This window comes from Delphinapterus leucas, chromosome 1 (genome assembly GCF_059928025.1).
Source record: "Delphinapterus leucas isolate spDelLeu-1000000601 "Yukka" chromosome 1, BTC_Dleu_Yukka2, whole genome shotgun sequence".
Classification (NCBI taxonomy): Eukaryota; Metazoa; Chordata; class Mammalia; order Artiodactyla; family Monodontidae; genus Delphinapterus; species Delphinapterus leucas.
This window is the reverse complement of record NC_143129.1, coordinates 63,701,212-63,726,395: the sequence shown is the minus strand read 5'-3', so window position 1 is coordinate 63,726,395 and position 25,184 is coordinate 63,701,212. Positions and strand designations below refer to the sequence as shown.

The following is a 25,184-nucleotide window of genomic DNA, read 5'->3' as shown; positions in this document are numbered from 1 at the left end:
GGAAGGGAGAGAGCAGTTCTTCTCTATACCTAAATTCTGCCACAGGGTCCAACCCTTCCAGCTCTCTCACTCCTTTACTCTCCCTATAACCAGTCTTTAAACTCAAAGAGACCTTCAGACCTTCGGCTTCTTTTTTTTTTTTTTCTTAGCTATCTGTCTCTTCCGGATTTTATTATATTTCCTGACCATTGTATCAGTCTGGGTCCAATCAGAAGAGAGAAACCACACAGCAGTTTGAACAGGGAACAGTTACTATAAAAATGTATTAAGGGCTTCCCCGGTGGCACAGTGGTTGAGAATCCACCTGCCAATGCAGGGAACACGGGTTCGATCCCTGGTCCGGGAAGATCCCACATGCCACAGAGCAACTAAGCTCGTGTGCCACAACTACTGAGCCTGTGCTCTAGAGCCCGTGAGCCACAACTACTGAGCCCGCGTGCCACAACTACTGAAGTCCACGTGCCTAGAGCCCATGCTCCACAATGAGAGAAGCCACCGCAATGAGAAGCCCGCACACGGCAACGAAGAGTAGCCCCCGCTCGCCGCAACTAGAGAAAGCCTGCGTGCAGCAACGAAGACCCAACATAGCCAAAAATAAATAAATAAATAAAATAAATTTTTAAAAAAATGTATTAACTATAACATGGGCTTAGAGGAATGAGGGATTGGCTAGTAAGAAGTTAAGAGAACAACTGAATATAGGGGTAGAAGCTGTAAGGAGCAGATGCTAAGGTACCACCTTTAGGGGAACATCCAGGAAAGAGGGCCCCTGACCAGGGCTAAGACTGGGACTTCCTTGAAGTGGGCCTGGATGTGGCTCACTGGGTGGCAGAAAAGTTGCCGTAGTGTCATGCTGCAGTGAAATCTGCCCTCTGTGCTGGGAGGGAAAGGGTGTCCATGGGGAGGTGTCTCCTTGGAGACACTCTGCTGCAAACTGTTCAAGGTGGGGACAGTGGCTGCCTTGTACTGCAGTAGCCTGCTTTAGTCTGCCTTTTCCTCCCTCAGTGTCTCTCCAGGCCCCGCCTCTCCTGACAAAACTTCACTTGGTGCCAGTCAGCAAAGGAAAAATACTTAGAGGGCCCAGGATTATTTTCACAGAGTGGGCAAGCAGGTTGAATTTGGAGCTGAGAGGCAATAACTTGACAAGCAGTACATTTACCTTTAACTTTCTGATCTGTTACTTTAATTCCTCTTGGATTAACTTTGCCACCTATTAAAACTCTAAGGCTGGTCGAATTTACTATTTGTGTTTTATCTCCCTTTCCCCCAGGTTGCTGAAGAGCTTGGAGACAACCCTCTATCTGTGTGGATTAGTGCCACATAATATACCCATTGTCTTCAGCATCTCATTAGTTAGTGACTTGCAGTGTTCTTCACCATAGTGATGTTAAACTTTTAACACTCTTTTCAAGATGCTTTGCTCATCACTTTCAGTAATGATTTCACAGAGAGAATAGAGGCCATAAATGGGAACATTAATTTCTAGCCCCCAAACCTATGTGTATTCCCAGCCATGCCCATCCTTCTCTCTGTCTCTGTTGAAGTATTAATCCTGACCAGGGCTGGGCTTCTACTTGTACTCTCACCTACTTAAGGAACTTACTCTCTGGATTCCTCTGTTTCCTGAATCATCGCCTTCTCCGTCACATTTTAAAATAAGTCAATGTATAAATATATTTATGTCTCTCCTGACTTATAAGTAACAAAAACCTGTCTTCTGTCCTATTCCTCTCCTTTTCATCATGGCCAACCTTCTTGGGGAAAAAAGTAGTTTGTGCTTGCTATATCTTTACTGTCTCATCTCCAGTTAATTCCTTAACCTTCTGAAGTTTGGCTTCCACCCACCACTCTATTGAAATAATTATGGTAAAGGTTAACCAGAGACTCGATTGCCAAATTGAAGGGACACTTATTCCCGATATTGAATTCCACTCTCTTTTTGAAGCTGACACCTCTCTTTCTTGGATTCTCCTCCATCTTTCTCATGATTCTTCTTCCGTCTCCTTCAAGAGCTTATCCACATTTGCCTGCCTCTAAACACTGGAGTCCCCCAGAACTTGCTCCTGGTTTCCTTCTCTTCTCTCTCCTTTCTCCCTGGCAGATCATATCTCCCATAGTTCAACTATCACTTAAAACATTGTTGATTCCCAAATCTATACCACCAGCTCAAGCTTCTTAACTGAAACTGTCTACTCTACAGTCTACTGCAACTACCTTCTCTTCTTACTTAAGGCTCTAGACAGTTTGTTTTTTTTCCCCCCACAAACTAAATTACTACAGTGACCTCCTAACTGATCTTACTGCTTCTAGACTGGTCATATTCAAATTCATCCTCCTCACTGTTGTCAAAATGGCCCTTCTAAAATACGCACACATATTTTTTGCCTGTTCCCTCAAAATTATTCAGTGGTTCCTTATACCTTAAGAAAGTTCAAATCATTTGTGATTGTGTTTAGTTTTCGCCATCTGATCCCTGAATAACTCTCCAGCTACATCCGTTGTCACTTTTTGCTTGCTTCAGCCCTTCTAAGTGATTTGCACTATTCACAAAGATTTTTTGTGCCTTTAATATTTGTACATGTGATTTTGTTTGTTTAGAGTCTCCTTAAGATATAGCTCAGTCATCGTTTTTCCTGAAGGGCCTCTGTGAGCCCTTTCTTGGTCTCCATCCTCACTCCCTTCTTAGTGCTTTAATTGTAACCCTGTGTTTACTTCTATCATAACAATTATGATACTGCACTGCAATTTGTTTGTAATTTATTTGTTTAGGTGAATGCCTCTTCTTGCTGATGATAAGCTCCTTTCAAAAAAGAGCTGTCTTTTATCTTATCTTTGACACCTAACCCATTGACAATCCTACATGAGACATTCTATAAATACTTATTAATAATTTAGATATTTTAAAGTTATCCTGATGGCAAAGAAATCTGTACTTGGTTTAAAAATAATATTTTAATCACTCCTTTTTAAAAAATTTTTTATTTTATATTGGAGTATAGTGTCAGGTGTACAGCAAAGTGATTCAGTTATACATATATATGTATCTATTCTTTTTCAAATTCTTTTCCCATTTAGGTTATTGTGGAATATTGAGCAGAGTTTCCTGTGCTATACAGTAGGTCCTTGTTGGTTATCTACTTTAAATATAGTGGTGTGTACATGTCAATCCCAAACTCCCAATCTATCCCTCCCCCCAGTTCTTTTTCTGAGATCTTGGATCATCTTCACTATCATTACTCTGAATTCTTTTTCCAGTAGATTGCCTATCTCCACTTCACATGGTTGTTCTTCTGGGGTTTTATCTTGTTCCTTTATCTGGGACATATTCCTCTGCCGTCTCATTTTGTCTAACCTTCTGTGATTGCAGTTTCTTTTCCACAGGCTGCAAATGGTAGTTCTTCTTGCTTCTGCTGTCTGCCCTCTGGTGGATGAAGCTGTCTAAGAGGCTTGTGCAGGCTTCCTGAGAGGAGGGGCTGGTTCCTGCCAGGAGGGGCTGGTTCCTGCCCACTGGTGCGTGGAGCTGGGTCTTGTCCCTCTGGTGGGCACGGCTGTGCTCAGGAAGACTTTAAGCAGCCTGTCTGCTGATGGGTGGGGCTGTGTTCCTGCCCTGTTGGTTGTTTGGCCTGAGGCGTCCCAGCACTGTTGGGAGGGGATAGGTCTTGGGGAGGAAGTGGCAGCCTCCAAGTGGGCTCACACCAATGAGTACTCACCAGAACTGCTGCTGCCGGTGTCTTTGTCCCTGCAGTGAGCCACAGCCACCCTCTACCTCCGTAGGAGACCCTCCAATATTAGCAGGTAGGTCTGGCCCAGTCTCTTATGAGGTCACTGCTTTTTTCCCCTGGGTCCTGGTGCGCATGAGACCTTGTGTGCACCCTCCAAGAGTGGAGTTTCTGTTTGCCCCAGTCCTGTGGAATTCCTGTGATCAAACCCTGCTGGCCTTCAAAGCCAGATTCTCTGGGGGCTCCTCCTCCCATTGCCAGACCCCCAGGCTAGGAAGCCTGACATGGGGCTCAGGACTTTCACTCCTGTGAGAGAACTTCTGTGGTATAATTATTTTCCAGTTTGTGGGTCGCCCACCCAGCGGGTATGGAATTTGATTTTATCGCTATTGTGCCCCTCCTACTGTCTCATTGTGGCTTCTTCTTTGTCTTTGGATGTAGGATATCTTTTTTGGTAGTTTTCAGCTTTTTTCTTTCTTTTTTTTGTCAATGGTTGTTCAGTAGTTAGTTGTGTTTTGTTAAGAAGGGGTGAGCTCATGTCCTTCTACTCTACCACCTTGCCACTTCCTCTAGTCACTCCTTTTAAAATGATAAAATTTGGACAGGTTTTCTTTCAAGTATCTATCCTTTTCCTTATTCCTCAATTTGATGTTCTTGATATTTGGCCTTATTATGTCTACCTTCAATTTTTTTTTACTTTAAAACTGGTCTAATTCAAGTCTTTTGTAAAGCAAAATAATCCTAATTAAAGTTGAGTATGCCAGGACTTAATTATTTGACCCCTTTTGAACACAGCCCATAGATAAAGTGACCATATAATTTATTGTCCAACACAGATTTGAGATTAAAAGGGGGAGCTATCAATACTTTCACTGGAATAGTATGAGTAAACCAAGACTGCTCCAGGCAATCTGAAATGTATAGTTACTCTCACTGTATTGTGAATATATATATATATATATAAGAATATGTATATGTGAATATATAAACTTAAAACAATAATTTCACTTACAATTGCTCATGTTGAATTTCTCATGTGTAAAATACTTAACTTTTCTTTTCCTTAAGCCACATAAATAAACATCAGTGAAACACATGGGATTTATGTGTGTTCAGATAACAAGGCACAAAGCTAACCTGGGGGAATGCACTTCTTCTCGCATGTTTTCTCACTGTGGTCTCTGGGGCACTGGAGGACAAGACAGGGACATTAGAGTTTTATGAGCTATTTGGCTTCACTCCAGGGACATCTCAACTTTGGAATTTTTCTGGTGGGCATCATCTTTCAGCTGCTTTTCTCTACTGCCTCTTCTCCAGTGCTTCATTGCAGGGTCCTGAGCTTTTTTGCAGGAAGCACTGAGAGGAATATCTTGTTTTTTTAACCACAGTTTAGCAACTGTGCCATTTATTGGCCTCTTGGGAAGCCACATTCTTGGATCACCATCATACCAATTAATTGATTTTTTTCCCCCGCTTAGAAAAAAGAAACAACGGTTTGCAAGGGAATAAAAAAGATACATTAGTTGGTTAATAGAAACACTGGGAAAGATTTTTCATTAAAAAGTGCTGTTAGAAGAAATGCTGAGTTTTGTGGCATGTTAGGTAAGTAGATATCTGACCCTGAATACACATAACTAAGCAGTGAATCCAAAGACCTTACCGCAGCTTTCAAGGCCCTGCATGATCTTGCTCCTTTTCATTTCTAAACTCCTCCCCATCTCCCTCCCCACAGTCCACTCCAGCTACACTGGTTTCCTTGTTTCTTCAACAGGTCAAGGAGATGTGGTGCAGGGCCTTTGCATTTCTCATTCTCAGTGTTGGAAATGCTCTGCCTCGAGATGTCTGCATGGGTCACATCCTAGCTTCTTTCACGTCTTTGCTCAAATGCCACATAATCAGAGTCCTCCTCTGACAGAAAATTATTATTTTCTATCAGCAATTTCACATGCTTCCTTCGAACACACACACACACACACACACACACACTCATACCATTCTTCATCTACTTACCAAATTTGTTTTTCTTTGTGGCACATACGACCACATGAATTATACTACATACGTCTTTTATTTTTGCTGTGATTGTTGGACAGTAAAGTGACTTGAAGAATGTAAGCTCCATGAGAGTAGGGACTTGGTTTGTTAAGCTCATTACTCTATTTATAACCCCTGAACATCCAGGTTTTCAATAATAATTATTGAATGAATAATTGAATACATGAATCATGTCTCATTGACTTGGCAGGTGATTTTCCATTTGGCTAAAGTAGTCATTTGAGTAACTTCCATGAAAGCTTGTAGGATGAAAGAGAATAACTACAAAGCATCATGCTCAAATAGGATTTTCTTTTAGGTCTGGATAGATCTGCTCTGGTTTTCACTCTGTACATAAAGATTTGCATTTCATCTCTTCTAATGGCTGGCTGTCCAGTCAAACACTCTGTGCTGTGCTTTTCATACAGCAGATGCCTCATGTAATGGGCCATGGTACTCAGGTTTCAAATCAGGCTGAGTATTAAAGTTTGAATCATTTGTTGGGTTTTATATGAAATTCAGTCCTGGGACTTGACTAAAATTCAAGAGATAGTAATCTCACCTTTTAATCTCACAATTCATTAAAGGATTCATGATCTTTGCAATTAATTCTTAATTTATAATTTACCCTGGCCCCTGCTTTTCCTCTTACTATCTGCATGATTTTTCTTGTTCCATTTTAACTGCTTAATAATGTTTACCAGAGATAAATGTGGAAAGAGTGGTGATGAAAACCTGGTTATTGTCTTCAGGTATTGTTTTGACCCAGCACCAATGCCCTCCTGCCCTCCTGTTTGGATGTTTTCTGATTACTTAATGAGATTATGGCTCTCTGACTACCTTTCAGCTTTATTTCACTTAAGGTTGGGCTTTTTCTTTTAATTCCTTAGCATCTGCTAAATAACACTAGCATTCTCTTCATTTCTTTGTTTAGAAGAAATAATGTCAGATATGTAATGGAGAACATATCAACTTACCATATATGTTCTTCCTTCACAGAGCTCACCATTCCTCCCATCATTTGTAGAAAATATTTGAGGTTTGGGATTTGCCCACTTGGAGAAGGAGGACTAACAGTATTTCTTTCTCTCTGACTACTTTACCCAAGGCCACCCGGGTGGGATCTGGCATCCTTCCCCTTTTTACCAACTTCACTTAAATCTTCCTAGACTTCCTATATGCCACTCCTAAAATATAGAATCCTCAATAAAGAATTTTCCAACTTACGCTTGTGAAGTTTCTTGACCTGTTTTACTAGAATTGTTTCTCATTTTTGATCACTTTTGTAAATGTGAATACTTCTGTTTTTCCTTTTTTCATAACAAATGTGTTGTGCCCAAATAAATATTCTCTCATCTCCTGAATAAATCCACCATTATGCTACACACAAATTAAAAATCACTAGGGGTTTTAAGGGCAGATTTTTTTTTTTTTTTTTTCCGGTACACGGGCCTCTCGCTGCTGTGGCCTCTCCCATTGCGGAGCACAGGCTCCAGATGCACAGGCTCAGCGGCCATGGCTCACGGGCCCAGCCGCTCTGCGGCATGTGGGATCTTCCCGGACCGGGGCACGAACTCTTGTCCCCTGCATCGGCAGGCGGACTCTCAACCACTGCGCCACCAGGGAAGCCCTAAGGACAGATTTTAATTCACATAAATAGAATAAAATTATTGCATGCTTTTATAAGCAGTGAAATCATTATGGCTACTGAGTTTGTAGTGCATGGCCAACAGTGGTTGGTTTATAGCATTTTGATCAAAATAGAGCCCATATCTTTAGGTCAGCCAAACCATCAACTCAAGTCATGCACATAAAAGAAATTTTATTCTGGTTTTAGTTCATTTTCTCAGTGGTGTTTGCAACGGAACTGTGAACAGATGGTTACCTAAGAGCCTGAGTCTTTGCTTAAGGCATTGAACTAGTTACTCTTGAAGGTATAGAATCTTGCCTGGCCTTGTGCCTGTTCCAAGAGATACCTAATAGTATGGCTCTCATGATCGGATTAATCAATGGTTAATACATTTTGTAAGTGTATATTTTTATTGAGTAGAAATGTCTTTCAAGTGATTTTTTTTCCTCTAGGGAAAAATGTGCTCCATGCTTAAAATTAAATTTTTATATTGACATCCCATCAAAATAATTAAACACTACCCTAAATAATACTTAAAATATTGGATTTTATTAAAACATGTTTTTGTATTTAAAACAATGGTGCTACTTTGTCTCAAAACAAGTATAAAGTTTTCTCTTAGAATTATATACTTAAAGTTTTGATTCCTAAATACATGTATATTATTACTCCATTTAATCTTCCTTATTATTTAAGAATATTCAACATAATTTTAACATAAGCTATTTAGAAGTAATTTATCATTTAATAGATGTTTAGCTTTGTCTGGAAGCTTTGCTGTCATTGTTTAAGCATCAAATCTTCTGAGGCCTTCTCAGAGCAGGTTTAGCCACTTCTTTGTGTTTCTCCTTGATTTTTGTGAAATCTTTCTCTCGCATAACAATTTATCTGTATAGTCAACCTGCCACTCAAGACTGTGAGGTTTCCAATATCAGGTGCTTTGACATAAACTGAGCTCAGAGCTGGCCTATAGTGGTGCCCAAAGAATGTTTGTTAAATGAATGACTGATGTGAAATAAATTTAAGAATATAAAATTATTATATCCACTAGCAAAGCCTTAATTCCTTGAGCCTGTATAAATCAATTTGCAGAATATTTAAATAATTAATAGAAGAATAAAAATCTAATGATGGTGAATTCCAGGTCAATATTATTTTGGCACACATGATTAAAATTTTGATGACTTTGACAAAAAATTGTGTTCTTACAATGGTAAGCTTTTAGCTCAACATCCAGAGCAAAAGAGATTGAAAATTATAATGACTTAAGTGGTTGAGAAAACTGATTGCACCTTAAGTAAGAGACGTAGAAGAGAGGCAAGGAATTGAAGTGAGCAATCAGCTGAGTATCTGTTAAAGCTAAGTAGAATGTCATGCAAACTGAGCCAGGGACTCTCCTGAATGAGGTAATGAAATGAGTGGCAGAAAGCCTACTCAGAAGTCATTCTGAATGTCAGTAGGACTTTTTTTTTTTTGCCTTTTTCCTATATGTATTATGAAGAATTGGGACTGGAGCATTACATTTGGGAGCCAGCAATTAAAACCATCATTTTGAGTTTTATACTCCCACAACATTTTTTACACTCCTACAGACCTTTTAAGATCAACCAATTAGAAACTGTACTGGCTTCATTACTGCCTTTCAGTAATGCCTAGATCTTTCCTGCTTACTGTCCCCTTCAATATTTCTCTGAGGGCAGTTCTTCTAGTGTATTCTCTTTCCATTTTATCCCACTTAGAATTTAGGCTCATTTACATCCAGTTTTCTCAGTTGTAGATACAAAAATAGGGCTCTGGCGGGTTCCTTTCCTGATGAAATTGAGCTTGGAAAGATCAGGAGGTACACACAAAAAAATCAATCCTCCTGCCAAGGGCAGTAGATTGGAGGGTTCTTAGATGTTTCTACTTCATGGGATGCTCTTATCATTTTGGCCTTTCATTGACTTTTTGATGTCTGCATACTAGTCTGTGGTCCTTCAGCTATCAAGTATTTAGTTTCTGAATAAATATTTATATTGCCACTCTTTGGTGTTTTAGAAATAATCTGCTATAATCCATTTTCTAAATGCTATTGCCATCCCCATCCTATTTAGTAGACCGCTATTGCTTGTGTAGTCACTTCTCTGCAGGAGTGTGGTTCTATGTTACTGTGGCTATCATCAAAAGCAAGTATGCAATGATAGCTTGGGGTACTCTCTGAGTGCAGAAGAGGAACAATTGCTCTGGTGGCCTAGTGCAGGCTAGTGGTTTGTGCCAGATGTGCCACCTAGTTTTGCATTAGTCAAGAAGAAGGACAAGTATTCATCAGCTATCCCTTCCATACTTAGAGACTTTTTATAGGCCTTACAAAAAATAACTTGCAGTATTCTCAGAGTATAAAACGGCTTCTGGAATGATAGAACTGTCCCCGAAGAATGTTTCCAAAACTCAAAATGGAAGCTTCATTTGTGTCTTGAAGTTATTCATGAAGTAAGCACCTAAATGAGCACAGATCTCAGGATTCAGCTAGGAGTCTCAGTAAGGGGGTGATGGTTTGGTGATCTCATGAACAGACACTGGGCTGTGAATTTTGAGGTGACCAAGGCAGCCAGGTTTCTATGCTCTAATGATGTTGTTATAAAAGCACTCTAGGACTTCCCTGGTGGCGCAGTGGTTAAGAATCCGCCTGCCAATGCAGGCGACACGGGTTAGAGCCCTGGCCCAGGAGGATCCCACATGCCGTAGAGCAACTAAGCCCGTGCGCCATAACTACAGAGCCTGCGCTCTAGAGCCCGCGAGCCACAAGTACTGAGCCCGTGTGCCACAACTACCAAAGCCCGAGCGCCTAGAGCCCGTGCTCCGCAACAAGAGAAGCCACTGCAATGAGAAGCCTGTGCACCACAACGAAGAGTAGGCCCCTCTCGCCACAACTAGAGAAAGCCCGCGCACAGCAATGAAGACCCAGTGTAGCCAAAAATAAATAAATTTTTTTAAAAAAGTATGTTCGTTGTGGAAAAATTTGGAAAATGCAGACATGTATATAGAAAAAAATTAAAATTATGCATAAGCCCATCATTCAAAGAGGTTGTTGCTATTAACATTTTGTAGTATTTGTGCAGATTCTTTTCTGTGCACAGACAGCAGACTTACAGCATTAGGTGATTTAACATTTATATGTGATTTGTAATCACAGTGGTTCCATGAAGTAGTGCAGTTTGTTGTCTTGCTAAGACACTGATGTGCATCATGCATGCTATAAAGTAGGTGCACACAGTGACTCCAATGACCATGGAGCAATCATATCTCAGGGAGGCCTAGCATACAAGTTAGGGGAAATATTATGTGCTACAGTATTACTCAAGAATTTTGGAGTTTTTAAGGTTTTTGGCTATATCCTCAAAGAGTATCAAGTGTATATGGTAGCCTGTGACTATGAGTGTGTGTATATGCTTGTGCGTAATCACATTTTATATTTAGTAGCCTGATTTTCTTCACCCAGTGTCATAGACTCTTTAGCATGTTATTAGATATTATTTATAAATTAGATAGTATTATATCAAATATTAGCTATTATTTGGAATGGCTTATTACATCCCATTAGTGGACCTACCTTAATTTATTTAACATCATTGGATACTTAGGTGGCTTACAGAGTTATGTCTATTTGTCTTATAGTTGCTATTACAAGTAACGCTGTGATGAATTTCCTTATTATTTTAGCTCAGAATTCCATGAAGTAATTAGACTGACGTGTGTGTGTCTTTAAAATTTTTGAAACATATTGCCAAATTGCTTAACAGAAAGATTATTCTCATTGACGTCCCTTCAGCAAGTTTAAACTGTGCTAGTCTCAGTACACCTTCACCTGCATTAAGTCTTATAAAAATGATTATAGTAACTTGACAACATAGTAGTTATTATCTTTCTTTGTATTACTCTGTGCAGTTTAATATCTCTTATTGACCATTAAATTTCTTTTTAAATTAAATCACGTTTTTTACCTGTTTTTATGTGAAATATTAGTGTTAATCTTATTAATTTGCAAGTGCTTTTTATAATAAATGGAATTCATCTTTGCCTGTCATAAACCATGAATTTGCCCACTTTTTTCCATTTCTATTGCTGCCATCCCTGTCCAAGTCCCCTTATTTTCCGTCTGAATTGCTTCAGAAGCCAAAATTCCTAACAGGTCTACAAGGATCAAGCCCCTGTTTACCATCCTAGCTTTGCCTAAAGACCATCCCCTTGCTCTCTGCACTGACCTTCCTTTACTTCCTTGACCACTCATTGTCCCTGTCCTCTCCTGTGCTTGGCAAGCTCCATTCTCCCCACAACTGACTTTACCCGACTAAGCCCCGTTTTTAGGTTAGGCTTCCTTGAACAACCTTGTACTGATAGCATCCTTTTCTTTTCTTCCTTACACTGAAAACAACTATAATTCATTCATTTTTGCAAACTAAATTTTGGACAATTACCTGCATAATTGAGATCGGATAAGTGATTGACATGCATTATTTCTGCAGTTTTGCCAAAAATATGTATATAAAAACACATCTGTTAGGGTAGAATTTTAAAAAAATGATCTCTGTGGTTCATGGAATGTGAATCATCCTCAAAGAGTGATGGACAAGACCAGGAGCTCTGGAGTCTGAGGGCTTGGGTAGGAATCCTGGACCCACCGATTTTGAACTGTGTAGTCTGGGGCAAGTTACTTAACCTCTCTGCACTTTGCTTTCCTCCTCTGTAAAATGGGGTTAATAATCGGATCTGTCTTTTATGGTTGTTGTGAATTTCGAATGAGGTAATTCATGTGGTGCTTAGCACACAACCTGGAACATGGTAAGCACTCTATAAATGTTAGTCATTTCCCTCCTTTTCATCCTCATTTCTGTCTTCTTCATCTTTGAACTTTATTAAGTGCTAACTCTGTACAGCATAGAGCTAGATGGTATCTGGGTTTCTGTTTTCTTTGCAGGGAATATCTCTGCTGGTTTTGAAGTGCTTCTTCTCAGATAACGTAGTAACTTCTGATTGTAGTTTGTGCGGTCTTTTCTGTCACTCTGCCATTCTTCTTTAGGATATTTCATTTCTGCTTCCAGAATGGTAATGCATGTCTTCTGGAATACAACATAACTTATTTTTGTTTCTTTTTTGGCAGTATAAATATTTGAGTATTAACACTCAGATCTGTTTTTCTTGACAGCTGGCAAACTTCCCCAGACTCTGCGAGGAAACGGAAAGGATTGTTGCTAACCACATTCGTGAGCGAGAAGGGAAGACAAAGGACCAGGTGAGGAGAGGCCTTCCCTGGTGGGCAGGGTCCTTGTGGGAAGTGGAAGACCTCTCCAGGGTTGTTTGGTCTCCAACAGTTGGCGTATCCCTGAATGGAAAAAAAAAGAGCTGAGAACACCGCCACATATGTTTATTTTTACTTATTTATGAATTTTATACATGTGTTGCTGTACTAACATCTTGCGTATGTTAAAAATGTAAACATATATAAAGACCTTAGAAGGATAACATTTAAAAAGCAGTAATAGGAGTTCCATTATTTTTTTCAACACTTCATGAATCATCACGTGTACCCTTAGCATGTACACACCCCACTTTGAAAACCACTAATCTGGAAACATATCACATATTTTCTTTAAGATCGGGCCCACAGATGGGCACCAGGATATTCATAAATTGCTGAAATGTTTTGCAAAATGTTTAGTGTTTTTATTTTTTTTCTTGAGGAGAATGGATAAAGCTATTCATCAGCTTATCCATGGAACCTATGACTAAAAAAATAAAAACATTTAAGAACAGCTCTTTTAAGCATTTCTAACTATTTTGTAAATACACATGGTTCGTAAGGAGTGGCTTTGAAATTGTCTTCGAATCTTGGCTAACTACGAATGAATGGTTTTCAAGTGAGGATAATTCATTGAAAAAAGTTAAGGACTACGTGAAAATAATTAAAGATTCTTAAATTTAGGTGGATGTTTTCTTAGTTACTTATAAAACATTATAATGGGAAACACAAAGGTTTTCAGGTGCTCTTCAGTTCCAGGACACAGCTGTGAGTGTGACAGCACGGAGAGGACACTGGACTGAAGCCATGTGTTCACCACAGAGTAACAGCATGTTCTTGAGCAAATCACTTCTCAGGACTGTTTTTTTCTCATGTACAATGTTGAAATGTTGGTCTATATGATCTCTGAAGTCCTCTATAAGTTAGAATTCCAAGATTTTGTGGTTCTTAGGTGGATTGGAAAGAAGGAGAGAAAGAACTGGGGAAAAGGAGGAAGGCAGAATAGGAGAGAGAGAGGTAGAGACAAACCACAGGGAGAGAGACACATGCAACATGTGTTAGAGGGTGCTGTAGGGTTGGGGTGGGCGTGGAAGGAGAAAGCGAAGAGACAGAGGGATGGAGGCCTGGCAGGTTGGGATATTTGTGAGTGACTCTGGTAACAACCTGCTGCTCTCTTCTCGAACTTTGGGATTCATTGCTGCTACTTTTTATCATCGCATGTTTTTTTTTTTTTTTTTTTTTTGCGGTACGCGGGCCTCTCACTGTTGTGGCCTCTCCCGTTGCTGAGCACAGTCTCCAGACACACAGGCTCAGCGGCCATGGCGCCCGGGCCCAGCCACTCCGCGGCATGTGGGATCTTCCCGGACCGGGGCATGAACCCGTGTCCCCTGCATCGGCAGGTGGACTCTCAACCACTGAGCCACCAGGGAAGCCCTACCATCGCGTTTTGAAAGTTAACTAACGATTTTTCATAGTTTTCACTTATTTTGCAACTTTCTCACTCTTGGAGTAGTCACAATAGCCAAAAGTGGAGAAAATAGGCTTTGTGACTTAGTAGAGATAAACAAATCAATGTTAACTCATGAACCAGTGAAGTCAAGCCTGGGTCCAGGTATACAACCCGAGACCAGAAGTTCCCCCACACATCTAATGTCATGGCTCCTGCTGGACCAAGAAAACGAGTTCTGTTATCAACTGTACTCCTGACCTTAAGTAACTAAGATAACCGTTTTAATTTGTGTCTTTATTCTATGAAGTTCAAATGATAATACATTCTACTTAACTCTTAGGGATCCTGTGTAAAAACAGTATTGAGGAAAAAGTTGTACAATTCTTAATTATCTTTGTGTTCATATCTAAATCAGTTAACTTCTTCATGTTTCAGAGTTTTTGTTTTACTGAAATGACACACTCAAATTTTTCATTGTCATTAAGATTGTGGGCTCCAGGGACTTCCTGGTGGTCCAGTGGTAAAGAATCCGCCTTCCAATGCAGGGGACGTGGGTTCCACGCACCGTAATGAAAGATCCCATGTGCCTCAACGAAGATCCCATGTGCTGCAACTAAGACCTGATGCAGCCAAAAAAATAAGGAAAAAAATTATTAAAAAAAAAAGAAAAAAGATTGTGGGCTCTGGGTTCAGACTGCCTGAGTTCGAATCCAAGCTGTATCATTTGCTTTCTGTGTAAATGAACAAGTTATTTATTAATTTTACACTTCAATTTCCTTATCTGAAAGTGGAATAATAATGGTAGTTAACTCACAGGTATTTTGTGAGGATGAAATGAAGTAATCCAGATATAGCTCTTAGTTCTTCATTAATTTTAGTTGTTTTTGTATTCCTAAAGAGCTATGACACATAGTAGACATGAGAAAGAATTGCCTTTTCTGATTTCAAGGGAGACTGTCTCCCATCTGTACCTCTGATGTAGTGGTTACTTCATTCCCCAAGTGGGAGTTAAGGGAGGGAGCGAGCATCTCTCTCCTAAGTGACCATCTCAGGTGGCCTGGTTTGACAGTTAATCAACTGCCTGAAGAAGCTGGTGCCTGCCACTGCTAATATTGACCTGTGTGGCATAGTAAAAACATGCATGTTTTTGGTAACGTGAACATGTCAGTTTGCATAGGTTTCACATTTGAGTTCTGAACTCCGTGCTGCTTTAGGCCATATGGTACTTCTGAAGTCGCTGGTCAGAGAGTGACCCATTTCCTTAGACCTCTGTGCCAGTACTGCTTTGAGGTATTCTTGCAGTTTTTTTTTTAAAAAATGGAATTATTACCAACCTCTGCTCTGGAAACTTTGTGTGTGGGGGAAATTCTTCAGAATTAAAAATATGAAAAACCATAAATCTCTCTGAACGTTTTTCTAAAGCAAAGGTTTTTTGAGCTTTTTTGAGCTTCGGTGTGTGCCTGCTGTTATTCCAGGTGCTTCCATACATGTAATTGCATGTTGAAATGGTTGGCTTTGTGGGTGATAACTGCTACCAGGGGTAGCTTTACATTTCTTCAACTAAATTTTCAATAACTGTGGGTGAGAAAGGCAGTGAGAGAGAGTGAAAAAAAGAGAAAAAATGTACTTTTTTCCTTTTCATCCCCCACATGCGACCTGGCTCTTTTCCTAGGATGAAAACAGACTCCCAGTTTCCAGGAATATGAATGAGAACAGCCATAGTTGTTATTTTTCTTCCACTTTTCCCCCGTACTGCAGTCCAAGTTAATGTGTGTGAACGTCCAAGATATTCACGACAACCTTTGGCAATGTTGAGAATTATGTAGATATTTTGCTCTTTATGGTGGCAACTACTAATTTGTGCTTAAATATTATGGTTTATTGATCCAAACTTCTAGCCAAATGGCTTTGGGGTATAAAATTTAATAGAATCTGGATTTATTGTAGGGAGAATAGTGGCAATGCCACAGATAATCTAATAGTGATGGCTCCTCCCAACTCTTCAGTTTTCTTCATTAAGAGAAGAAAAAAAACTATTATCTGATGATATGAAAGTTTTTCATACAAGTATGATATTGTTGACCCAGGTAGTGCCTGGGCATTGGCTTTATGTTGGTAGTGGGGATGGGTTTGGTGTGATTTAGTCTTTTTTTCGGTAGGGCTCCTCGGGGCTCACAGCAAGATTTGGTCGGATGACCAACTGAGATTAGCCACAAAAGCAAAGTCTCAGAGACCATAGCATTGGGTAATGAGTGAGAAACAATAATACTTGGCCATGTACTAATTATATGGGAATAAATTTCTCCCTTTAAAATAAACTATTCTTCAAGACTGGTAGATAGTCATAGAATTTACAGCCACAAATGATTCTCAGGCACCCGTTGTGTGTATCATGCTAGGTTCTGGGGATAAAGTGGTGAACAAGATAAATATAATCTCTGCTTCCATGGAGCTTACAGTCTTGCAGGGAAGCAAAACATCAAACAAAATATAATATAAATAATTAATTACATTTGTGATAAACACCACAAAGAAAAAGTATAGGGTATAATACATAAAAATATTATCATGATTTATAGACTATATGAGAGTAATAGCATGATCCAACTTGGTCTTGGGTGAGGGTGTGGGGTGAGGATCAGGGAAGGCTTTCCTGAGGACACACCTCCTGGGGGGCATTATATAGACTGTGCCAATGAACTGTTACCACGAATGCTTGGATGCACTCAGATTTCACCTTCAGTGAAGCCTATTGATCTCAAGGAGGCTTTCTATTTATTTGTATATTGCCTTTTTGAGTTGGTTGATGAGATACTTCTCCTACTTGCCTATAGGTAGCTTAAAGAGATAGAAAGAGGAAAAACAAGAGGTGATATTGCTATTTTGTGGCTAACAACATATGATGTCTACAGGAGCAGGAAGCTCTAAGCAGCTCCTCCATGGCCTTCGTGCCACATGTATTTTTATACATGTGTCCTTTTGAACATTACACCTACGTTTTAGAGGAATAGAATAATTCTATGTTCTGTGTTAAGTTGGCTCTGTGTTAAGTAAGCATGTTAAGTACATGCTTATAAACTATAATGCTGTTGTCTTCATGTGGGACTCAGACTTTTCACATAGATCTTTTGTTTCTGAGTTTAGAGTAAAAATGAGAGTCTAATGAAAAAAGTTAATGCAACTTTTCATTCTAACTGAAGCATCCTTTTTTTTTAAATTTTTTTTGAAGCATCCTTTTTAAAATTAAATAAAGATAAATGATTTGTAGGCTATTACTGAATTTAGTGTTTGAGAATATTTAAGATGGGTTTTCACTGAAGTGATTCTCTTGGACTTATAGGTACTGCTGTTGATCGACATCCAAGTCTCCTACATCAACACCAACCACGAAGATTTCATTGGCTTCGCAAAGTACGTGAAATCCTTGATTGTCACATGCATTCCTCCTGCTGGTTTGTCTCAAATACACATGTGAATTTCTACAACAACCCCAGCATTCTGTGTCAGGATTAACCCTGAGTCAACCTACTGAGGAGATCTGAGCCTCGTGGCCATGGGGCCATTTTCTCTGAATAAAGGAGTTGGCTTCTTTATTGTACAGCATGTGAAATCATATATAGCTCAGATACTCCTTGTTTTTGGATGATGATCTGCAGTTTGTACTTGAGCTCCCATAGATAAGCAGTAACAGATGCACATTTAAAATATGTTAGGGAACAATTTCTCACATAAATTTGAAATATCAAGTGCAATTCACAGGATACAAGCTATTTGGCCATCCCTAAATCAGACTATAGTGGCCTATTTTTTAAAAAAACTGTCCTTTGTGAACTTAGATGTAATCTTTTTGGATGAACATTCTCTTTTCTATGAAGTATATATACTTTATATAAGCTTGTCTATATATTGCTATTCTATCATACATGTGTTCTGTTATATTCTAATATTCTGTTGGTATATTCACAGATATTGTCAGGTAAACATTATGCTTAAGTATTCAAGGTTGGTTATTTATTGTGTGACATTTTCAAGACCCTGAATTTACCAGTTTTTCCTGCCCTTTAGTGGAATCAGTTTTTTATTGCTTTTAAAGAATTTTGATTCTAACTCTAAAATATACCTGTGGCATGTAAGTGGTTCAAACCTCAAGTATATAAAATATAGTTTATTTTATATAAAAAATAAGGTAAAGAGGCCTATGTACTGTTACTTTACTATGTATTCAAGAATAGGGACAAATAAAAAATGAGACACAAGAAAATGTAAAACTAGCCTGACTTAGTTTTACATTTTGACTTAGAAGAAACAGATATCTAGATCATGTGATCTAAACTAAACAGTGGCCTGAGGAATTTATAGGCATGTTTTAGAGAGGAAAGCCCCAGTTATTCAACAGAAAATTGTCTCATTCTGAACATAGCCTAACGAACAGTGTATACACATTTTGCATCCAGCAGTTATTACTACTGTGTGGTACACTAGTTTTTGGTTTTGGTACATTAGTTTTTTCAACTGTTTTCTGTCTGTGACTTATGTGTAAAATTGTTAGAACTTAGTGATTAATATGTTCCTTTAGACAGTTGTCTGTTTTAGCCGCACTGCCCGCTCCAACTTCTAGATAGGGATTTACTCCACAGCCATTTCACACAGACCTGCTCCCCTGTCTTCTAGCCCCCATGGCTCTCATCATCTGTTCTGCTCATTTCCCTCTGCAAAATCACCAGTGGGAAGAAACCTAGACTCTGATGTGTCTTCTTGTCCCTAGGCCTGGGAGGGTAGACCTGAGAATTTCTACCTGGTTTTCTGTGTAGTCAGTGAAATCCTTGTGGCCTGTTCCGAACTCTGCTCTAGTTGCTATGGGGGAAAGAAAAAGAAAAAGAAAAAAAATTGTCTTTTAGGAGCTTGCCTAATAATTTGAAAAGTATAGAGAAATGCAGGTAAAAATTTAAACTGATGTATTCTCCATTTACTTCACTTGTTTCTTTGAGGAATTTAAAAGAAAAAGAAATCCTTGAGTCATTTGAAATAACCAGGAATACTGCCTATCATGTTGACTTTTATTGGTTACAAATGGCAGTTCAATTTTTGTAAAAATGTAGCAGATGCAGATATAAACTTGACACCGTAACTTAAAAGTGAAAAGGATATTGCAGCACTGTCCTGTTATGGTATCCTGATTCAAGGAGGAAACAGAGAAAAAAATCATAATCAGTATGGAAAGATTCAAGTTTTGAACATGTTTTTTAACCAGCACTAAATTTAAATTTCACCCCTATACTCTGCTTGAAACATTTTCCCCCTAGATTATCCTTTTACTTATTTTTAAAGATAAATGGTCCAGAGTTTATGTTCTCCAGTAAATTTTAATATTTTCTACCTCAGAAACTGTTGAACTAAAGTATTAGGTTGACTAGGTTTTCAAAGGCATATAATTTTGCAAATGAAAATACTTCAATTACAGCCTTTTGGTACAGCCTCTCTGTAATCCAGGTGACAGTCCCATTTTTCCAGCAGTGAGATAGATTGTGAACCTTTATGATGCTAAGGGGCTAAAAAGAATCATTGTTCAAACTGCTTTAGAAACCCAGCAACTTTGCACGTTTCTCATCTAATTTAAACTGCACACCTAAACTTCCTTTTGAAGGACTGGTCTGGGAGTCAACAGTCTGAATTCTTTTTCCAGGGTTTGCCACTGATGAGGTTTGGGTTTTGGCCACTTAGTCTCTCTGTATGTCAGTTTATTGCTGTGTCAAATGGAATAATAAAAAATCCCTGTCTCGTATACTTTTCAGGATTGTTGGCAGATCAAATTAATGAAGTATGTGAAAGTGCCTTTGAAAATTGTGGTGCAGTCTGTAAAAGTGAGAAAGTACCATATGTACACACTCATACACACACACACACACACACACACACGGGAACTTGATTCTACGAGATGTACCATTTTACTTCATTTATGACGTTTTTAATGACTGGAGTATGATTGCCACTGAAAGACTTTTTTAGTTGCTGATGTTATCTCCAAATGTAATATTCTGCACTGAGACTCAGAGGTAAATGTTCATTCTGTTTGTATGCTGAGTTGGAGTGCATTTCAATTTGACATGGGATAATTATGATGATGAAGAAATGTTCATTTCAAAATCACTTTGAGGAGTTGTGGTATTTTTTGTGCTTTTAAAAATTAAAAAAATATGGTTGTAGCTATAAATTTTGAAGTTGGCAGGAATGCTGTTTCCATCAAGGAAGAAAAGTCAAGCCATATTTGAAGACAATTATGTAAGTATTTTTAAGTTCTGAAGATAGAAAATTAAAGTCTAGAGTTGAGGAAAATAAGCATTAGTTTCATGAGATTTTTAGAGATTTACTGAAAGAGGAGGACCACCCCTCAGATTTATAGGATGGTGATGTATAGAGTATTTTACACATGTAGTTTGTTTTTCAACTGGGATGACTTTTTGTTCTAAAAATTACCAAAAAGAAAGGAATACAAATTGCTAAAATTAGATTAATGGAAAGTGATGTCTCAGAGTAGTGTTCAGAACAACTCAAAATTCTTCTTTTTGCTATAGAATTTATTCTGCCATGTTGAATATGTGAAACTTTTTTTCATCTCCCAGTTATTTGTTAAACATGGACCGTAAAATATGTACCATGTGTAATGTGTCCAAGTAAGCGCTGCTATAGACTTGCTTTGGAATTTAATTTCTGAAGGCTTGATTTTTCAATTGTAATATAGTTTCTGAACCTAAAAGTTTAGTATTTCAGAAGGAAATGTCAACTTTCCTCATGATGTAAGGATTTTAATTTGTCATTCTTTCCTGGTGAAAAAAAAACCCCAACATTCTATTTTTCTTAACACAACATAATTAGTTTTTGTTATTTAAGAAAACGAGCTATTCCAATTAATTATTCTTCATTCACTTCCTCTCTTTCTCAGTAATCCTGTTGTCTGAACAGAAAGGCGGGCTTGTTAGCTGAATGCCTTGGGGAATGGACTTTCAAATTCTTGTGCTCTTCTCCATTTTCATGGGCACAGTTTGCCTTCTGAGTTACTAAGATTTTTGCAGTCCAGTGGTTTAAGAAACATGGGCTCCAGATACACACCGTTAGAATAACATGTCTATGCCACAAACAGCAGACCGAGTCTGTTTTTCAATCTGCTGAGTAGGTCTCCCCACCTGTTTTCTCACAGTTGAAATGATAGTGTGCAGATTTCAGTTCTTGTTATGTGAGCACCATGAAAATTCTAAGGGTGGTAGCATTCATTATATCTCTTTCCTGATCCTCTGGAATGTCTCTGTTACCATTTTACTAAAGGCAGTATATGTGAACCTTGGCACCAAATTCCAAAACAATCTTGGTCTTTACCTTTACATTCTTTTTTTTTTTTTTACATTCTTTTTTTATGTGTCCTTAATACATAATCATATTCCATTGCAATGGTGTATCTAGTTCCTATTCTTACATGAGAATGTTCTCTCTCTTGAGGAATTAAAACTTAGGTATTAGATTATAGCAAGATCCTTATACGCTATTTTAGGAATTAAATGCTTGGTTTCCTACCGGGACTGGTAGAAATATAGATTTGAGCAACTTGCAAGGACCTCGTTAGTATCATCTATTTAAATAAGTTATAAATTCTAATGTTTCAAGCACTGTTTTAAAAATAAGTGGACTTCCACTTTTCTCTTTCATTCTCAAATCTGTTGTTTTGAACTTTATCTTCATCCTTAAAATGAGTCTTAGGAGATGAGTCATCTTTCTTTTATAGGCCCCCAAGTTCTGTAGGGTTTTCTTGCATAACATTTAGCTTGAGACTTCACTAAAGATCCTAGAGGGGCAGTCGACATCATGTAGTTTTCTTCTTCCTTTGGCTTCAATCTGATTGGATGGAGCCAAGCCTACATGTGATAAGTTGCACTCTTGGGACTCTCAGCAACTGTTTATAATCTTGGGGTAATATAAAAAAACATTCTAAAAGAGATTCTTTACTCCAGAGCAGTGCTGTCTAATAGAACTTTCTGAGATGATGGAAATATTTTATAACCTATGCTGTCCAATACAGTAGCCACTAGCTACATGTGACTATTGAGTAGCTGAAATGTGGCTAGTAAAGCAGAAGAAATGAAAATTAAATTTTAATTAATTAAAATTTTAATTTAAACTGCCACTTCTGGCTACCAGCGACTGTATTGGACAGCACAGTTCTAGAATATGGTGAATCCAGCTGATTGCTCTGGGTCCTTTAGCAGGCTATACTTTATTGACAACTTGGTGGTAACCTACAGTGGTGGCTTCAAGAAGAGAAAAAAGAGGTAACTCTGTTAGCTCCTTCTAAACAAACCCCAGGGCTCAGGAATATACAGTCAGCTTTTAAAATGCTCTGTCACTACAGTATAAAGGATAGACTTTTCTCTTCCACTGCCTTAGTCTGTATGTTGCCATTTTTCTAGTAATTCCTCCATCATAGCGCAACTGACGTTTCTTTTAATTTCAAGTCTCCTCTACAAACTAAACATAGTAGTAGAGGGAGAGGTACGCTCTGACGTTTGCCGTGGAATCTGCATCTCTGAGGGACTCCATTTTCTTGATTCCTTTGAGTCCTCTTGGGTTTGACTTAGAGTCAGTACTCCTCTTTCTTCTTTCTCACTTCTCTTTTACTTTTTGGCTCACCGTAGCCTTGTTTCTACCACACCACTCTACTGAGACTGCTTTCGGCCAGGAGCGAACAGTTAATTCAATGGACAGCTCTGAGTCCTTTGTTTGACATCATTAACCACTCCTTGTTGAAGAGACCTATCCTATCCCTTTGCTGAAATAACTCTCCATTGTCTCCTGGCTTTCCTCTTTCTGCTCTAGCCACTTCTTCTCGTTTTTGTTTTGGAGCTCTTTATCCTCTGATCATGGCTTAAGAACTTCTTTTTTTCAGTATTCTTCTGTAGACCCTTTTCTTTTCTCACTCACTGCACTATCCCTGTCCAATAGTGTTACCCACCACAGTGGTTTCAGTTACCAGCTTTATTTGATGCCTCTAAATCTAGATCTCCATTCCAGGACTTTTTCTTGGACTGTTACCATAGTCAGCTACATACTGGGAATCTCTACTTGTATATCCTAGGGAAGCCTCAACCCAGTATTCCCAAATTAAACTCATCATCTGATTTTATAATTCATGCCTCCTCCATTGTTCCCACTCTGTGGGTGGTAACTCCCAGTTGCTCAAACCAGAAACCTGAGTGTCATTCTTTACTCCTTGTTCCTCTCACCTTTGTTTCCTTACATCTTTAACAGGTCCATATGATTCTACCTCTATAATATTTGAGGAATTTTTTCTATTTCTTCCTATCATCATTGCTATTATTAAAGTTAGTCTTCTCTTGGGTGGGTTGCTACAATGGTCTCCTTGCCCCTTGTCATGTTCTTTTTCATTCCTTCTGGAATTCTATTACTTTCAGAATAAAGTGTAAACTCACTAGTGTGGTTTCCAAGGCCCTGTAGAATCTGTCTTTTGCTTACCTCTTCAGCCTATTCTATTGTTACTATTCCTCTCTATCCCACCCCCTAACTCTGTGCTGTAGCCAGACTGGCCACTTTTGGATTCCTAAATGTACCATACTCTTGCTGCAGCACATGTCTATGGCACACTTCTTTAAATTATTTAAATTTCCTATTGCAGATAAACATTAAGTATCTGGTTGTATATAACCCTGGTATCAAAATACAATTTCATAAATATTTCTTAAGAAACTAAACACCGCGAGGTAATGTCAGTGCTGAGAGAGGTAGAGGTACTGATTAATGCAACACACCGTTGGCCATCAAGCAGCAGACCTTGTTGGAGGGGAGTTAGAGGCCTGTGTATAACACAATCCTGTTTATAGAATACAGGCACAGACCAAGAGCTAGCGGAGTTCATGGGAAGGAGAGATAACTGGAGGTTTCTGAGAAGGCATAATTCAGAAATGGTACTTGCTTTGATTTTGAAGGCTGGGCAGGACTCCCAGCAGTCAGAGGGAGGGGGTCAAGGCTGGCTGCTTCCTGTCTTCCCTGGTTCAGAGTTGACACTGACTATTTCAGGGAGGTAATATTTAATAAAACACTTCTTTGATCATGCCGTTTTCTGGCTTAGAATCTTTGAATACTTTCTGCTGCCTTCAGTATAATGACCAAATTCTCCATAATTGGCCCTAACATAGAGTTATTGTACTAGGTGGCTTTTAAGGTCATTTATTGAATACAAACCTGAGTCTATGGTCATACAATTTTTCTCATAATAGTTTTACTTTCCACAACTTCCCTACATGTCCCAGCTTTCTACCTCCTGGCTTTGCTTATACTACTCCATTCTCTTGGAATGCGGTTGATTTTCTTCCTCTATTAAAATTTTACTTTTCTTCAAGTTTTCTATGAAAATCTCAGATCAAATCAGACCAAAATGATCTTTCTTTTCTCTGAACATTCAGAGCAATTACCATATACAGGATTTATCTGATAAATGGTCACACATACCCCTTGGCACATTCTTATGTCATTATAGTCTTATTGCATATGCACATGGACATGGATAGACACAAATATGCAAAAAAAATTTTTGAGCTAAGACGTAACATGGATTATTTTTCTTTGAATGTCTTTCAATGTGCTCTTATTTTTATAAAAATTTAAACCTTTTGTTATATAATTTCAAAATCATTATGTCTCAGAGCGTTAAACTAATTAACCTAATTTGGTTTTATGTGTTTTAATGTTCTGGCGAACTCTTCAGCAGTGACTTGTGTGTAGTAGGAATTTTATATGATTAATAACGTACACACAGATATGGGGTTAATTATATCCCACATTTGAAACAGAAGCGCTTTTTTGGCTTTCTATTACAGCCTCACATATTTATTCTTTTAGAGCTTATTCCTTTGTTATTTGTGTTTTGTGTATGTATGTCACTGCCCACACTAGATAAATTTTAGGCTCTTTTTACAAGGACCATACCTTATTTATGTTTATATGTTCCACAGAGTTCCTTTCAGATAGTTGGTGCCCTAAAAGTTTTGACTTATGTCAAATTAAAACATTATA

At 38.5% G+C, this 25,184-nt stretch overlaps 1 protein-coding gene across 1 annotated transcript in view; it reads left to right on the top strand.

Moving 5' to 3' along the window:
• DNM3 (dynamin 3) overlaps positions 1–25,184 on the top strand; it is a 545,828-nt gene that overhangs the window by 228,193 nt on the left and 292,451 nt on the right. Inside the window, exons 11-12 of the mRNA XM_089911124.1 lie at positions 12,566–12,652; positions 17,449–17,519. Of these exons, the coding sequence (XP_089767250.1) occupies positions 12,566–12,652; positions 17,449–17,519 (158 nt within the window). The remainder of the gene's footprint in view (positions 1–12,565; positions 12,653–17,448; positions 17,520–25,184) is intronic.